The sequence below is a fragment of the Piliocolobus tephrosceles genome, chromosome 1, assembly GCF_002776525.5.
Source record: "Piliocolobus tephrosceles isolate RC106 chromosome 1, ASM277652v3, whole genome shotgun sequence".
In the NCBI taxonomy this organism is placed as follows: domain Eukaryota; kingdom Metazoa; phylum Chordata; class Mammalia; order Primates; family Cercopithecidae; genus Piliocolobus; species Piliocolobus tephrosceles.
Genome location: NC_045434.1, coordinates 19,812,708 through 19,831,023, shown reverse-complemented (window position 1 = coordinate 19,831,023; position 18,316 = coordinate 19,812,708). Strand labels below are relative to the sequence as shown.

The 18,316-nt window shown below is 39.0% G+C and overlaps 1 protein-coding gene across 1 annotated transcript; it reads left to right on the top strand.

Moving 5' to 3' along the window:
* Positions 1-573: 573 nt before the first annotated feature.
* On the top strand, positions 574-14,867 carry CCDC190 (coiled-coil domain containing 190). The gene is made up of 4 exons (XM_023207037.1): positions 574-737; positions 9,535-9,733; positions 13,413-13,539; positions 13,807-14,867. The coding sequence occupies exons 2-4, from the start codon at positions 9,547-9,549 to the stop codon at positions 14,360-14,362; spliced, it is 870 nt and encodes a 289-aa protein (XP_023062805.1). The 5' UTR covers positions 574-737; positions 9,535-9,546; the 3' UTR covers positions 14,363-14,867.
* Positions 14,868-18,316: the final 3,449 nt, after the last annotated feature.

Below are 18,316 nucleotides of genomic sequence, written 5' to 3'. Positions count from 1 at the left end.
CAGGAGGTGGTGCATTCCAGAAAGCATCAGTTGTGGTAGTATTGGGAGGAACTGGTAGTGGGTGGGGCCCTAGAACTTCCAAGATTATATGCCCTTTGTCTTCTGCTACCAGGGTGGGTAGGGAAGGACCATCAAGGCGGAGTGGCACTAGGCGTGTCTGAGCTCAGACTCTGCTTAGGTGGGTCTTGCAGTGGCTGCTGTAGGGGATGAGAGCGAGATTCCCAGGTCAATAGAGTTGTGTACCTAGGATTATGGCTGCCTCTGCTGAGTCACACAGGTTGTCAGGGAAGTGGGGGAATCCCAGCAATCACAGGCCTCACTCAGCTCCCACACAAACTGAAGGGCTGATCTCCGTCCCACCGTGCCCCTGCAATAGTCCCAAGTCTGTTTCCAGGTGGAGGCTGTAACAGGGTTGAAAACTTGCCCCAAGCTACCGACTGCAAAAGAAAAGGGCTTGGTTCCTACCCCACCTGTGGAGTCTGCACAACAGATTTGCATCCTTCCCTGAGTTCTGACCAGGAAGCGTCTCGCCCCAACCAAATTTTTAAAAAGTTCAGTTAGACATTTCCCTCTCCCCATGGAGTTCTACCCCCTGCTCCTCTGGTCACCCTACTGATGGATCCCCATGGTGCCAGGCAGGAATGGCCTGCTAGGAGATGCAGTAAGCCCCCGGGACCTCTCCACCACCTCCTCCACCCCTGTATTTCACTCGGCTCTCCAAATTGACTCAACTCCAGGTAACTTCTCCCACAAAGAGGCCTTCAGTTTCTCCAGGGTGGGTGTGCATTTGGGAGAGGAGCGTCTCCCTTTCCCAAGTCCACAGTTGGGACACTCACAGTATTTGGGGTATCTATCGGGTCCTGCAGGAGCAGTCCACTTCCTCCAAAGGGTCTGTGGGTCCTCTCAGGATTGCTGGTTCGTTCTTGCAGTTGATCTGGAGCTAAAATTCACAATAGACAACATGACTCTTAATCTATGAAAGTATAATGTTAATGTCTTTACCTTTCTCAGAGCAATAAAAGAACCTCAGAACAATGAACTGTTCTTCTTTTTTGAAAGCTCTGTGCTGTGTTACTTTGAATTAATCATTTTCCAAGTCCCAGATTTATACCTTCAATCTTCATTTAGATGTACCCACATGTTTACCACTTTCTTTGCCCTTCATTCCTTCTTGTATCTTAGTCCAAATCTAGAAACATTTCTTTCTGCTTCAAATACATCCTGCAGAATTTTATTTAGTGGAGACAAACTCTATTTTTTGTTTACTTATCTGAAAATTACTTTCTTTTACTATGAAATTAAGTTTTTTAAAAATCAACTTTACTGAGATACAATTTATATTCATTAAAATTCACAGTTTAAGTCCTTAAGTTGTTGGCCTCGACAAATGTATGCAACAAGTAATCATCACCTCTGTCTCCCAGGAAAGTTCTTTCATTCTTTTTTGTAGTCAGTCTTTATCTATACCTCTCAACCCGGGCAACCACTGATCTGATCTCTGTCATCATAGATTAATTGTGCACGTTATAATATTTCAAATATACGGAATCCACTTGTCTTTTCTATCCAGTCTCTTGTCACCAGCATGTTATCTATAAGATTCACTCATGCTTTTGCCCATGTCAATGTATTGTTCTTTTTATTGCTGAGTGGTATTCCATTGTATGGATGAACCAAAATTTGTTTACCAGTTCACTTGTTGATGGTCATTTGGGTTGTTTCCAGTTTGAGACTATTATGAATAAGGCTGCTATACAATATTTCTATACAAGTCTTTTTACGAGCACATGCTTTCATTTCTCTTGGTTAAGTATCCAGCAGTGGAAGTGCTGGGTCATATGTAAGTATATGTTGAATTTTGTAAGAAATTGCCATACTGTTTTCCAAAATGATTGTACAATTTTACATTCACAAAACCAATGTATAAAAGTCCAATTGCTCCATATTCTCACCAATGCTTCGTTTTACCACTTTTTTTTATTTAAATTGTGCTAATGAGTAAAAAGGGATACCTCATTGTTTTTATTTTAAATTTCTAATGACTAATTGCATTAAACATATATTCATTTGTTTATTGGCCATTTGTATATTCTTTTGGATCATCTATTTTGCATTTTTAAATAGAATTATTTGTGTCCTAAATGTTAAGTTGTTGGTGTTATTTAGATATAGATACAGTTTTTGGTTAGGTTTTTTTGTGCTGTCAATATATTCCAACCAGTTCTTGCTTGCCTTTTGTTTTCCCTGTAGTGTTTTTTTCAAGAACAGAAGGTTTTAATTTTTATTAAGTCCATTTTATCAAATTTTTTATTTTATAGTTTGGTCTTTTTGTCTGTTATATAAGAAATCTTTGCCAAACTCAAGTTTACAAAAATTTTCTTTTCTTATATTTCTTCTAGAAGTTTTGTAGTTTTTGCCTACATGTTAAGGTATATAATCAATTTTAAAATAATTTTTGTGTAGGAGGTAACATAAAAATTGAAATTTGATTTCTTTTCCACATAGATACCCAATTGTTCCAATACTACTTGTAAAAGGAATATTCTTTCCCCCTATTAAATTATATTGGTGTTTCTTTCTAAAATAAACTGACTAAATGTGTGGATTTACTTCTAAAGTCTCTTCTCTGTGGTAGTGAACCTACATGTTCACCTTTATACCAACACTACACAATCTTATTGACTATAGCTGTAGAATAAGTCTTGAAATCAGGTCATATTAAGTCCAATATAATTTGTTCATTCTTTTCAAAATTATTTTGACTACTCTAAGTCATTTGTATTACCATTTGAATTTTAGAGTCACCTTTATTTGCCAGAAAAAAAAAAAAACAAAAAAGTCTGCTAGGGTTTTGATTATGATTAAATCTACAGATAATTTTTAGAAGAATTGGCAGTCTAAAATACTTAGCATTCTAGCCCATAAACATGAACTATCTCCTCATTTATTTACTTTTTTTTTTTTTTTTTTTTTTTTTTTTTTTTTTTTTTTTTTTTTTTTCTTTTTTTTTTTTTTTTTTTTTTTTTTTTTTTTTTTTTTTTTTTTTTTTGAGGCAGAGTCTCACTCTTGTTGCCCAGGCTGGAATACAATGGTGCGATCTTGGCTCACTGCAACCTCTGCCTCCCGGGTTTGAGCGATTCTCCTGCTTCAGCCTCCCAGGTAGCTGAGATTACAGGTGCCTGCCACCACGCCTAGCTAATTTTTGTATTTTTAGTGGAGACAGGGTTTCACCATGTTGGCCAGGCTGGTCTCGAACTCTTAACTCAGGTGATCTACCTGCCTCGACTTCCCAAAGTGCTGGGATTACAGGCGTGAGCCACCATGCCCAGTCTATTTAGGTCTTTTTTAATCTCTCTATAAAACATTTTGTAGTTCTATATTTTATTAAATGTATTTCTAAATATTTTGGATTCATTATGACATTTTTAATTTATAAAATTTTTGTTAATATATGTAAACATATTTTGTATACTGATATATGCTAAAATCACACAAGATGTAAATGCCTTACTATTTTCTCCACAGAAAATTATGTCATCTGTGAGTAAAGAGAGTTGTACTTTCCTTTCCAGTCTGTATGTCTTTTTCTTGCCTCACTGAAGTAGCTAAGTCCTCTAGTACAATAGTCAATAGAAATGGTAAGAGCAAACATCTATGCCTTGTTCTCATTCTTTGGGGGTATTTTCCCATTAAGTATAATGTTTACTGTGGGTTTATTATAGATGCTAATTATCAGGTTGAAGATATTTCCTTCTCTTCCTAGTTTGATGAAATTGATATTGGATCTTGTGAAATGATTTTTAATTCAAATGATTTTATGGTTCTTGTCTATATTCTGTTAATATGGTTAAATCATGTTGATTTTTAAACATCAAATCAACTCTGTGTTACTGACAAAATAAATTCCTGTTCTTATAAATTACTTAGCCTTAGGTATTTCATTGTAGCAACACAAAACAGAATACATTGTTATTTTAATTTTTCACATGTATTAAAACTTGTTTCATGGCCCACCTGTGGTCTATCTTGATAAATGTTCATTGTGCACTGGAAAAGAAAGAGTATTTTGTTGTTGGGTATAATTAACATTCTATAAATGTTAATTAGATCAAGTTGGTTGACAGTGTTGTTTCAATTTCCTTTAGCCTTACTAATTTTCTCTACACTTTTTCAATAACTTATTGAGAAAAGGATGTTGGAGCCACTGACAATAGCTGTGGGTTTGTTGATTCCTCCATGTAATTCTATTCGTTTTTGCTTCCCATATTAGGTGCAAAATATTGTGGATTTTATTATGGATGAATTAATCCCTTTATTATTAAGAAATTACCCTCTTTATCCCTATTAAATTATTGACTCTGAATACTATTTTATTTGGGATAAATATAGCTGTCTCTAATTTCTTTTATTTAGTGTGATCATGGTATATCTTTTTCTATTCATTTACTCTTAACCTATTCATTTCTTCATACTTTACAAAAGTGTTTTCGATTTGTTTCTTTGTCAGCATGATATAGCATGGCCTTGTTGTTTTATTTGATCTGAAAATTTCTGCCTTTTAATGGGGCATTGAGACCATTTATATTTATTATGGTTCTTAATATATTTGGGTTTAAAATCTATTATCTTGCCATTTATTTCTTGTTTATTCATAGTTCTTTTATTTTCTCTTTCCTATTTTTCTGCTTTATTTCAAGTTTAGCATTTTTTATAATTCAATGTTATCTTAGTTGTTGATTTATTATAATTATTTGTTATATCATTTTAGTGGTTGCTTTAGAGTGTAGAATACACAGTTTTAACTCATTACGGTCTACCTTCAAGTCATATTATAATGCTGCAAATATAAGAACCTTATAACAGTAAACTTCCATTTATTCTCACGTGAATTTTGTACTACTGTTCCCATGCTGTTTACATGTTTACATGCTATACATCTCACACTACATTTTTTGTTTTTCTTTGAACAGTTAATTACATTTTAAAGAGATTTATATAATAAGAAAAATAGTCTTTATACTTGCTCATGGATTTACTGTTTCTGGTGCTCTTTATTTCTTTGTGTAGATTTGGATTTCCATCAGGTATAATTTTTCTTTTGCTTGAAAAATTACTTTTAACGTTTCTTGAACTGTAGGTCTGTTGTTGAAGAATTATTTAGGCTTCTGTGTGACTGAAAAATTACTCAATTTTCCTTTGCTCTTGAAGACATTTTTGTTGAGTATAGAATTCTAGGTTGATTTTTTTTTTCTTTCAGAACTTTAAAAGTTTTGCTCCACTGTCTTCTGGTTTTCATCATTTTTGGTAGGAAGTCTGTGTAATTATTTGTGTTCCTCTGTATATAATGTATCTTTTTAAATTTGGCTGTTTTTAAGGGTATCTCTTTATTACTTTTTAAAATAATTTTATTTTATATACCTTGGAGTAGTTTAATTCATATATCTTTTGCTTGAGATTCATTGAGCTTCTTTTTTTTTTTTTTTTTTTTTGAGATGGAGTCTCACCCAGTCACCCAAGAATGCAATGGTGTGATCCTGGCTCCCTGCAACCTCCATCTCCCAGGTTCAAACAATTCTCCGGCCTCAGCCTCCCATGTAGCTGGGATTACAGGTGGCCACCACTACAACCAGCTAATTTTTGTCTTTTTAATAGAGACGGGGTTTCACCATGTTGGCCAGGCTGGTCTCAAACTCCTGACCTTGTGATCCACCTGCCTTGGCCTCCCAAAGGGCTGGGATTACAGGCATGAGTCACTGCGCCTGGCCTCATTGAGCTTCTTGGATCTACTACTCTACCCTGCTAATTCTGGATACCTGGGTCTCTCTGAACTTATACTCTGTCTCCTCAAGTCAGGAACCCCTGCCTGGTTGCTCAATTCTTGTGCTGTGGTCTGGAAACCCTTTCTAGTCAGTAAGCTGTAGCAATAATAAGGATTCTCTGGTTTGTTTCCACTCTCTCAGGGATCACCAACTGTTCTGACTGATGTCCAATCTTTTTTAATCTCATGATTTTTTCTGCTTTTTAAATTGTTTCATGTAGAAAAGTAAATCTAGTTCCCATTACTCCATCTTTGCTGAAAATCAGGAGCTAACTTTTATTGGACATCTACTATACACGAATTACTTTAAATTCATCATTTCATTCAATTCTATCGGAAAACCTATGATAAAGATACTTTTAACCTGTTTTACAAATAAAGAAACCAAGGGATAGGACAGGATTAATGACTAAAGTCACATATTCTATAAATGGCAGATTATTTGATTCCAGATATGTTTTGACTACAAAAGGATGTGACTGCATGTAAAACAGAGAGAATTACAGAAAACTACATGAATGTGCATTAAAAATCTATTCTGTAAAATTTTATTTTAATCAAAACCACTTTACTGAACAGTTTGAACTACTTCTTTCTCTGGTAGTGGAAGCAAGGACATAATCTGAGAATGATAGTTTTACACTTCCAATCACTATCTTTGCTGATTTTCTTTCTTGTTCCTTAATGATATCCTGGGCAGATTCTACACATTCCTTGATATTTTGTTTAAAAAAAATCCATTCTGCTTTGAAGCTCCAATTTCACACTAATTTAAATCCCTCTTCACTAGACTCCAGGATGTTTGGAGATGGGCAAGGAGGATTATCTGCTGTATCATTCTTCCTTCTCCAAGCCTTGGAGTGGAAAAGGCATGATCTTTTTGTATACTTCCTCTCCCTTGTCTTTTCAACACTAACCATTTTAAGGTCATGGGCTAGGAGAGAATAGAGGAGGCAGAGATCTTCCTATATAACTGCCACATTTGTGATGCAGGCATGACTGGCATTTTCCTGTCTATTCTTGTGTTCCCATGTTCCCATAGATAGATTTTCCTGTCTGTTCTTTGTGTTTTCATGTCCTCTGCTTTGAGATGTGTGGTTTTATGAGGGAGTTCATCTTCACTCAGATCCCTTCTGTCTCTGCCTCCTTCTGGCCCTGCCTGTGATTCCATTTCCCCTCCGGATGAAGCACTGCCTTCCAAGAAGAGCAAAGTGATGACTATGCCATGGTTTCCGCCACCTCATATAATCCCTCTGCTCCCTCCCATGGAGCCAGGTCCTCTCTGACATTCTCAGAGGGCTGAGAGTAACTAGGATGGCTTTGGCCACCATTCTTTTCCTAGGCACTCCACACTAAGGCTCCTTCTTGCCCTTCAGCCATAGATTAATTCTGCAAGCCTTTCCTCTTCAGTTCCCTCTCAAAATGACATGCAGGAACCAAGCTTTTCTAAGAAATCCCTCACTATCATCAGCTATAGTGGCAACAAAGGGATGGAATGGGGACTGTTCTATTGTTCTGCAGTCAACAAGCCTCTAGCTGGGGGTACGATCCCAATCCCGGTCTCACCTTGTGTAGCATCTCATTCTCCCAGATAATTTTCTTGGAATCCCACCTCATTCATTTAAATTCTGGAGGTGAGGGAATTACCTCATGAGAAAGGATGGGAAAGGAACTACCTCCCACTGTGAGAATAGCATGTTCTTCCTCCCTGCTATCCCCTGTAATCTCCTTATAATTACTTATTTGCTGGGCAATGATTGTGGTTAGTAGGTCCTGTTTAGCTGCCTGCGTGTCAGTAAACTCTGGAGGGATTACCAGGCCCCAGTGTTGGCAGCTCTATTTAGACTGTGGCATATCAGTGCCTCTTATTTTCAGATGAAGCTCCAAGGCAACAGTAAAAATCCCACTCAATATCTTGTTATATAAACAATGGCTCTGCTCAGCCTTCTACTGTAGCTGTTCAAAATATGCGCACAAAAGTTGATTTTAATTTTACTTTGCTTAGTGCTGCTTTCACCACTTTGAAAATCTTGATAAGCACCAAAGTGCTCTGAGCACGTGGAGAGGCCTGGAGAAGGTCACTACGGTGTGCAATAATACAAAATAAATTAACTTCTCTCCTGCACGAAGTGTGCACAGTCATGACAGAAAAAACAGGGTGCTTTATTTTGAGGCTGACCTGGTTTTCAAGAAGTAGGAATGAAGGTTAGGGAAGGGAGGTATGGCAAAGAGAGAAAAAAAGAAAAGGAGGGAAAGGAGGAAAGGGTGGGGGAGAGAGAGATTGAGAACACAGACACTCCTTGCTTTCATTCCTGGCTCCCATGGACACAGCCCAGAAGGAGCGCTGTGGACCCCTCTTGGGACAGGCTAGAGCTGGCAGGCGTCTTTTACCCACAGAGCTATTTAGAGCTCTGGCCTCGCCAGCAGGGATTAGTGCCATGGCCCAAGGAGCTAGCATTCTTGACCAGGGGAGGTAGGGAGGGACGAAGAGAGCTTTCAAGTGTATTTAACATTCTGCTCACAGCCCTCTCCAACGGGTCTCCCTCTGTCCTTTCTCCAAACACCAGACTCCTAAGTTTACCGAAGAAAAATAAGCTCATTAATCCAGACTCAGCCTAACATAGCAAAAGAAACAAGACATAGTCTGATGGTGAAAACATACTCTGATGGATTTGGAGGTAAGTTCTACTGGCCCTGTTCTTTAACAAAAGTTTAGTCTATGCTTTAGACTCTAAAACAAGTACCTTAAAATGTATTTCTTTCCCATGTCCTGACCTTTTCCTCCTTTTTAATGTTAAGCTTTTTTTCTGTATTATAATCACCAAAACTTTTGTTGACAGCAATCTGTTTATATCCTGAGCAAATGTTGTGCTCTGAGCTCTGAGAAAAGTGTTAGAGAGACTCAAACGAGAGAAAAACATGTCCCTACTTAGTGCTATTTAGAGGAGAAAGAAGCAGGTGTGGGCTTAGACATCAGGGTACATGGAGGAAGGAGAGCATCTAAAGTCTGAGAAGATGGGTGAGGACGAGAAGAGGAGCTTTTGCCCAATCTAAGCAGCTTCCCTGGTGTTGCCCAGACTACTCATCGTGGATGCTGTTCTACTTTATAATCAGGATACCCCAATCTTCCGCTTTCCGAGAAAGCCCCTTGAGAGTAGGAACTGTGTCTCATTCACCATTACTCTTAGCTTTTAGCATAGCACCTGGCATACAGTAGTATTATAGGCTGAATGAACCTATGCATATGTGAATTAATGAACTGGCAGGGTGCGGGAAGGAATGGCCACGTCCTAAGTTCCAAAATCCTCTCCAGACCACTGAGCAGCCTCTTTGGGAGCCTTTAAGAACAGTAAAAGAGGCTTTTCTTATTGGGTGAATAATGCCTTGTATATGTAGGCTGCCTTTTTTCCCCAAAGAGTTGTTCTTACCCATCTCACTTGATCGTCACACAAATCTGACTGGGAGCTGTGTTGGGGGAGCCTATTGTATTGTATCACTATTTTATTGACAAGGAGGATGAGACTCAGAGGAATGAGTACCCTCAATCCTTCTGTGTTACTCTGGAAACTCATTTAACAATAGTGTGATTTCATCTGACTAGGCACCTGTGGTTTCAGAAATACATAGGTTCAACCACTGATCTCTGATTAAAAGCCAGGGGTCAGTGTCTCAGTCTTCCATTGATCAGGTTAGTTGTGATGCCTTATTGTCTCTAGACCATAAAGAAGATGGAGAGGCACATGGTCAGGGAACAATTGTATAAGCACTTTGATTTGGAGAGGAAGAATGTCAAGCTGGCTGAAGCCAGACTGGACCAAGGGCTGCAGAAACTGGAGGATATCTGCCTCTACCATGTGAAATTGCTGACCTGGGAGCAGAGGCAGCTCCAAAAAGAACTGCAGAAGTTGCAGCAAGGTAAGACTTTCAGGACTGGGGAGGATGATGCCCCGGAGGCACAGCAGGGCAGTGGGCCCATCACTCTGCTGAGGCCCTTTCAGAGCCCTGAGTGCCAAGACAGCAAGAGCTTCTGATCAGAGCCTGGATTTTAGGCTGCCTAGCCTTCCTTGTCCCTCCCCCGTCAATTACATAGCTCCCCCCAGCAGCCTACTGGTAAGCCTTCTTGAACTAACATTTCTCAGGCTTCCAGTCACTGCCATCTTTCAAGTTAGCTCTTTCTTGCTTAAATCCTTTGTTTTCTACTTTTAAATTTTATTTTTCATTTTTATTTTCTTTCATTATCTGGGCTGATTTGGCTTCACCCATTTTTTGATATCCAATCTTTCTCTTTTGGATCTAACAACAATTTATTGAGCAGTTACTAATGTGCAAGTCGCTGTCCTAGCCCACTTTATGAAAGTTTAAAAAGAAAGGAAAGAAGAAATGTCTCTGGAATTAGTACCTCAGCTTCCTCCAATGTCAAATAAAAGTACTTCCTACCTTATGAAGTTATTTGAGGATTCAGTGAGCACTTGGATAAAGTAAGTGCTATATAAGTGCACACTCTTATCAATTAAAAATTGTTACACAATTGAAACCCTTCTACTGTTTTTGTTGAAAATTGTCACAGTTGTACAGTCTGTAGAAACTAGTTCTCCTTTGTTCATCATTAAAATAATTAGATTTTAATATTACTTAAAAATTCAGCACAGGAAAGAAATATCTTGGCTCTTGAAGACTACATCCTTTCTTACTGAAGGCAAGTGCCAGAACTCGGGAGTCTGAAATGGACAGAGCATGTTCAAGAGGAAGGACAGGTGCTATAAATGAACATAAAATATTTCAGGTCAACAGAGCTTATACATGACATAAATGCCAAGAGTAATAGCCAAATGTCTAGCCTGGGAATTCTTTCTAACCTCCAGCTTTGGGGCTGAAAGATACTCTGAGCAACTAACTGAACTTCTCTGCTTTCAATTTCCCTGTCTGCAATAAATGCTTAAACCAACCTAGAATTCAAGCTCACATACTGGAAAAGGGTCTTAGAAGCCATTTGGTTGATTCCCACTCTTATTCAAAAAGGACACCGAAGATCAGATGGCTACTCTCAGGAGGATGTACAAAAGGCCAGGCCCTAGTAAGTGGCTGTCCTTGCTGAGTAGAGAGTTGGATTGGAAACAGTATGAATCAGGAGGTAGAAAACTTTCATTCAGGTGCTTCTGCCTCCATATCCTTTAGGAAGTCATATTCTCTCTAAGCCTCAGACTTCTTGACAGTAAAATCGGGGATACAGGAAGGAAGCAATATGTATTAAGTCTCAATATTTCTTAGGCACTGTGCTAGGCAATAGTTTTCCATGATTCATTTAAATGAAATTGTTATTGAGATTCAATTCTATGCCAGTGAGTGGATTATTTAAGATGCATGTTACCAGTCCTTTGAGTCAGCAGGTTAGAAATTAGGCTTAAAAATCCACATTTTTAACTAAGATGATACTAAGGCAGATTATTCTGGGACAGGTGTTTTTCAGACCAGACTTTGCAAAACAGCTACTCAGGTAGAGTCTGGAATGCAAATATGAAAAACCATGGTCTCTGCCCTCAAGGTACTCATATTTAAATTGGAGAGTAGTTCTGCTTATAAAAAATGATTATCAAAACTGCTAATTGAGTTCTTCGCAAAGTAGGGCAGGAACATAAAAAGGTTCCTGTGTCTATCAAAGGGCTTTAGCTAAGATCTCCCAAAAGACACAGTGTGTGAGCAGAATCTCAGAGGGGGAGGAGAATGGGGAAAGGGTGGGAAGTTTGTCAGGAGGACGTATGGAATGGGGCCACTCCCGGCAGAAGGAATAGTATGTACAAAGGCACATAAATGAGCACTGCTTGCCTCAAATAGCTCAGTACTGCAGGCATGTGACATGGAAGTGGGGAAGAGGAGAACGTGTAGGTGCAGTTTTCAGAGACAACGCAAAATAGCCAATGTCTCCAATCCAATCCAATCATGAATGACTTCACAGGTCTTGCAAAAGAGTTGAGAGTTCACCCTGTAGGGTTTGAGACTGGTGAAAATTACATGCTCAAATGTTAAAAAGATCATTCTGGGTGCAAAGTTTAAGGTAAAATAGACCTCAGGCTATAGTCAGAGTAGACCTGATAGAATTACAAAGTTCAGGCCATGGTTTCAAGGCCGAAACTAGGGCATTGGTCAGGTGAAGAAAATGAGAAGATGAGCATCTCAAGATATTTAGAAAGTAGAATTGTTGGAGCTTTAAGACTAAATATATGTCCAAGGGTAAAGAAAACCAGAATCCGAAGTATATTGCCTGGCACAAAGTGGGTGCTCAAATGAGCTTGTCAAATCTGGTAACTGGGTGGGTAGAAGTACCATACCTTCACAGAGAGAACATTGGAGAAACATCAAGTTTCAAAGAAAAGATATGTTCATTTCTCAACCTATTGTCCCCGTAGGTCTAAACTTCAGAAGACAGGCCTTGCTGGGAGAAGTAGCTCAAAATCCCTCAGTTTATATGGAATAGGTGAAGTTCTTACATGTAAGAGACCCCTACAAAAGACCCCAAGGAGAAAACAAAGGATGAGAGGCTCACAAAGAACTCTTCCTTGTTCTGATCGCTTCACAAAGAAGTGATCATATGAAAGAGTATTAGGAGTTCAATGTGAATTCTAGGTTCCCCATCTGGTCATATTCCCTCTGCTTGGTGCCTATTAACAGACAGTAGATTTAAAGAATTCTCTCCCATGAGCAAAACTAGTCCAAGACTTTCAACTCTAAATGACCAGTACATGAGATGTCTTAAAAACTAATTGAGTTCTCCATAGCAGCTATGTCTGCAAGATGCTAAAACATCAACTCAACAAGTGAAAAGTCCACTTAGTCATGGCTGGCAGTTGCAAACTCACAGTTGGATAGGAGGTCACATAATTGCAGTGAAGGAGACAGTCCACTCACACCCAGTCATTTTGTTTTTGAAAACATTGTGCTTGCCAAGTAAAATGTTCAAAGGAAACCTCCACGGGCTTAGCCAGTTTAAACCTCTGATCTTAGTGTTTCTAAATCTTCTTTAACATATACTAGGTAAACACTGGAAAACTGCTTTAAATTTTTCCTTTTCCATCTATCACACCAGATGAACCTAATGTGTAATATACACCAAGGTTTATACACACTGGTTTTCTGAAAGTCCAGTTTGCAGAATTCTTTTTCTTCTTCTTATGTTGGTTTTCTAGGGCTGCCATAACAAAGAACTACAAACCGGGTGCCTTAAACAACAAAAATGTATTGCCTTACAATTCTAGAGTCTGGAAATTCAAAATCAATATGTCAGACATGTTGGTTCCTTCTGAAAACTGTGAGGGAAGGCTCTTTGCAGGCCTCTCTCCTTGGCTTATAGATGGTTGTCTTCTCCCTGTATCTCTAAGTGCTCTCCCTGTATGTGTCTGTGTGTTCTAAGTTCCTTTCCTTATAAGGACACCAGTAATACAGGATCAGGACCCACCCTAATGACCTCATTTTAATTTTGTTATCTCTGTAAGATCTTATCTCCAAATAAGGTCCCACTCTGAGGTACTGGGGGTTAGGACTTGAAAGTAAAAAATTTAAGGACACAATCCAACTCATAACACTTCTTAATTAACTCAAGCAAAAACCATGAGGAAACAGTTCTCCTCTTATTTGGGGAATGGAATTCAGAAGAGACCAGAAGATGTTCTCATGTTCTCACCACAGGGAGGGCAGAAGCACAGAGCCCCACAGGCTAAGAAAATGAGGTAAGAACTTGATTACTAAACTCATGGGTATGACATTAAGTCCCTCTTCCCAACTGACCTCTTTAAACTGTTTTCCTGAAGAAATGCTCCGTTCCCCTTCTTAAGTGAGACATTTTCCGTAGATTGTTACCATTCAATTTCACACCCCATTCCCACCTATGTTACCTTGGCTGATACTGAAGAGGACTACATTCTAGTAAGTTGAAAGATCTAAAGAAGAGCTTCTTTATTGGTTTTCAGAGATCTTTCTTTTATCTCCTTTCTCAGAGCATTGGCAACCCGTATGACCCAAGACACACACAAAAGCAAGTCCCAGCTGCCTCCTTCACATGATCCTGGCCTCAAAGACTCCATGAAGAGCAAAGAGCAGCCACTCTCTCAAAATAACAGAACTGCCTGCTTCATGAAAGAGCAACCACAAGCCCAAGAGAAAGATTCTGTGAATCCACCTAAGGACGTAGACTCCAGTAAGGGCATCTCTGTTCTATGCCAAAATCAAGAGGTTTCCACCAACACCATAGAACAAGGTCCTAGTTCCAGCCCAGCTCATAACAGTGGAATGGCACATGCTGATAAGACCAGATCAAAAGATGTTGCTCTAAAGCCACATGGGAACACTGGAAAACAAATTCCTCCAAATCACATGGAACGTGCAGGAAGCTTCGAAGGCGAGTTCACAAAGCCAGCCTTCTTAGAGTTGCTTTCAAAGGCCAGAAATGTGCATTATCTCCGGCACAGGGTGCCCCCTGAGTCTGAGAGGTTGCTTAGCATTGGGGAGGTATTTGGGCATGGGGAATCCCTGGAAGGCAGGCGAGGTGTGTGAAAATAGAGCGCCTTCTAAGTTTCTTCCTCTCTAACCATTTAACATAGCCTGATAATAACATATTCCATTATTGCTAAGGAAATGTGCTCCTCAAATGGCTATATTAAGCAATACAGAGAAAAACAAACAAACATAATTGAATTACAATTTTATTTTAAACTTCCTATTATTTTCCGGGAATATAATATTTCTTGAATGAACAATGCTAATATATGAAAAAGGAGGGGAGGAATGAATCTTCTGAAAGTGCTTTTTAAGGGATGTGTTTATGATGTCATCAACAATATGAATATATATTGATGACTGGACTTGGGAAAACAGTAAGTAGTCTTGCTTTCAGGGACTTCCTGTTTCTTCTAGGAGATTCTCATGGTGCCACCTGCTGGCAAAACGGCGTAGCTATTCTCTTTGTTTTAGTTTGATATACAGTAGTGGTAGGAATAGGAATGCGATTGTAAACATGTACTGTAACATGGTATGTAAAGAAAACCTGCTCTTTAACCACACCCATGTGCTCTCTTTGGAAGCCCTTTCCTTCTTTCCTTTATTTACAGATAGCTCCATTTTAGTTTTCACCTGCTCATATCAAATTTTGTGAATCCTGTTGAAACAATAATGGACAATCTTTTCCCTCTCGTATCTTTTAGAATCAAAGGATTTAAAAAACTTTTAATCATCTCCCAGCATGATGTCAAATGCACAGCAGACTCTATCAAAACGATTTCACTGTAAAATGAGAGGTACTAACATTGCTAACAAGTTATTGTTTCAAATAGGCCTCTATGACTTGGTCTACATTGTAAAAGAATCGATTAGATTTTGTTTACCATTCAAGGGATCCAAATATCACACTAAAAATAAGTAGTATCATAAGTTATCAGAAAACAATAGCTTTTTGTTAATGCATTTAAACTTACTGTCTACCTAATGAAGTGTAGAATAAAATCATCACCACTTTTTATCTATACTGACTTTATTAGGAAAATCATCTTGCACCATAGGTCTCAAAGAAATCATGCCTCTATGGTGGGTAAATTCAAATCTTCAGCCCAATAACAAACTTTAATTCCAGAAGTATAAACTTGAGGGCCTATTTCATATCTGGCATCCATATTTGATGTAACCCAGCCTGGGATATTTTGATGAAACAAGGTTATTTAGCTCAGAAATGATAAAGGACCCCAACCTACTAATATAACAAAGGGCCTGCAATGAAGATTAATTCATATTTAATTTATAGTTCATTAAATATAAATTTGAAGTACATTTAGTTTGAAAACATTTCATTTAATTCAGATTTAGAATTCCTTGTGTTTAAAAATAGTAATTCCTAATAGCTCCTATTTTTCAGTACCTCCCCCCATCCTGACATATTCCTTTTAGTCTAATACATTTTCCTTCTTCAATACAATGGATGTAATACTCTGATTAGTACAACTTAACACATTCAAGGAGAACACTGCTGCATGAAGCCTTTCTTGCGTAACTCATTAAATTCTAAAGAACAGCATGCCAACTGATCCTCAAAACAATGCTGCAAAATAGTTTTCTTTATCCCTATTTTACAGATAAGGAAATTGAGGGAAGAGTGGTGGCAACTTGCTAATAGATGGCAGTCTAGCATTTGATCTCTCTTCTACTCAATTTCCTTGCTCACACTCTTTCATTACACCACACTACCACCTATCTGAAGACAAAAGCTTAGATCAAACATGTGAGAGTCAGTTTCATTAGCCCAGCTTCTGGCCTTCAATGGGGAGACAATACTTTATAGTGAAAAGAACATAAGAAATCTGCTACTTCCAAGATTTTCTTCCATGAAGCAAAGCAGCAGAGGAAGGTAGGCCATAGGTGACAGAACTGATTCACGAAAATTTAATTTATTTGCACCAGCCATGCTTGGGTCAACAGGAATAGGCATACAACAATTAGAGAACCCCTTTGTAAACTGCAGAAGCTCTTTCCTAAAAGTTTTTTCTTCTTGTCTTCTATGCAAGCCTTGCCTATTGTCATCACAATTCTCCCTCAAGGCTGAGTCCTGAGTGAATGGTTTTGTCACTACTAAGTGGGTCTTTTCACTGTACACGCTATCACAGGGGGAAGGGGCTATCACAAGGCAGGAGGGAGCCAGCCTCAGCCCAGACCTCTGTTCCACTTGGTTCCACGCCCTCTGCTCCAAGCCCACCTCACTCCTGCCATCTATAGAAGTGAACATTCTGCATGTTCCTCCTTGCTGTCTTGCTTATGTCTTCATATACATCTGACAGACCCAGATCTGTCTGCACTTTTAAAATCAATATTTTAGTACATCCTGTTTTAAATATTCCATGCATTGCCACAAATTATACATTTAAAAATCTTCTAACCACCTAGATTTTATCTTCTTATCATTTAGTCTAATACATTTTCCTTCTTCAATACAATGGATATAATACTCTAATTAGTACAACTTAACACAATCAAGGAGAACACTGCTGCATGGAGCCTTTCTTGCGTAACTCATTAAATTCTAAAGAACAGTTTAAATCCTTAATCCTCACGTGGCACATGGTGCTCTAGGATGGCTTGCTCTCGACTAGGCACAGTCACTGTGCTTATACCAGTGGTTCTCAGCTAGGAGCAAATGTGCCCCCTGCCCCCAAAAAACATCTAGCACTGTCCAGAGGTATTTCTGGTTGTCACAACTGAGGTGAGGGGGCTGCTACTGGAGTCTAGTAGGTAGGGACCATAAATTCTATAATACATGGAGCAGCCCTCTAAAACAAAGAATTAACAAGCACAAAACATCAATAGTACTAAGATTGGAAACTCCACCCTGTACCATTATATTAAATATTCACAAAACCTTCTGAGATAGAAAATCAGGGAGATACTTGCTGCCATTTTACAGATATAGAAATTGAGGCTCATGGTAAGTAAAATAGCTTTCTCCATACCAGAATGTGGATGAGGAACGAAGACCAGGATACTCTTTTCCCATACTCTCTTCTCAAAGAAGATGGGGAATGGCACGTGTCCGATGGCTCCTGCCCTCATTTTCAGTTAAGAAATGCTTTCAACCCTACAAATACAAATTTTTAACATTCAAATTAGTGACAAATGGTTAAAAGGGGTAATTTATACTTCAATTTTGAGGAAACATTTTTATTACATTCATTCATTCATTCATTCATTCATTCATTCAGAGGTGTACTGGGGACAGATAATCCCTTTCCCATTTCCTCCCCCATGAGGAAGAAGGAGTTTTTGCCTTGTTGCCTTAACTCATTCAATGGGAAGAGATTCCATTTCTCACCTAGAGGCAGAGGCAGCTGGAAACTCCCAGAGGTAGAGACTCAGCCTCTTACCCAGGGTCCCCAGGTTCTGGAGGCTACTGAAGAGCACCCTGAAGGATCTCACAATCCTCAGTGTGGGAGGAAGGTTGGGTAAGTTGTTACCAGGAACACTGGAGGGACCAGCTCCTCTCAAGGTGAAATGAGCCTTGAAGGAAGGGCAGAGGAAATCACTCTTGGGCAAGTGTTTTGCCCTCACACCAAGAGTACCAGGGAAGGAGAGGGCACCAGTCCAAACAGATGTCAGCAGCCCTACCTCACCATTGACAGCCAGAATAGCAAGCAACCATTGCAAAAAAAAAAAAGGGGGGGGGGGCAGGGGGAGGAGCCAGAGGTGTGTGAACAATTGCATGAACCAACTCATTCCCTCACCTCCATCCACACCTACTGGATCAGGCATTCAGGCACTGAAGACAGAAGAAGGGAGAGCGGGCAGCCAGGTCCTCCTCTTCTGCCTGAGGCCACTGCAGTAGAACAGAAGTTCCACCAGGTGGGGAAGGAAGACTGTAAACTGGACAAGAACCATAAGTAATAATAACCTAAATGCAGTTAAATGAATATCTACTGGCAATAAAACTTTTAGAACAGAAGTGCATGGAAGTTATCAGATCAGACTGAAGTA

Coding starts and splice junctions, on each gene's coding strand:
- CCDC190 (XM_023207037.1), top strand. CDS start 9,547: ATGGAGAGGCACATGGTCAGGGAACAATTGTATAAGCACTTTGATTTG. Junction 9,734..13,412: donor ACTGCAGAAGTTGCAGCAAG/GTAAGACTTTCA, acceptor AATTAACTCAAG/CAAAAACCATGAGGAAACAG. Junction 13,540..13,806: donor CCACAGGCTAAGAAAATGAG/GTAAGAACTTGA, acceptor CTCCTTTCTCAG/AGCATTGGCAACCCGTATGA.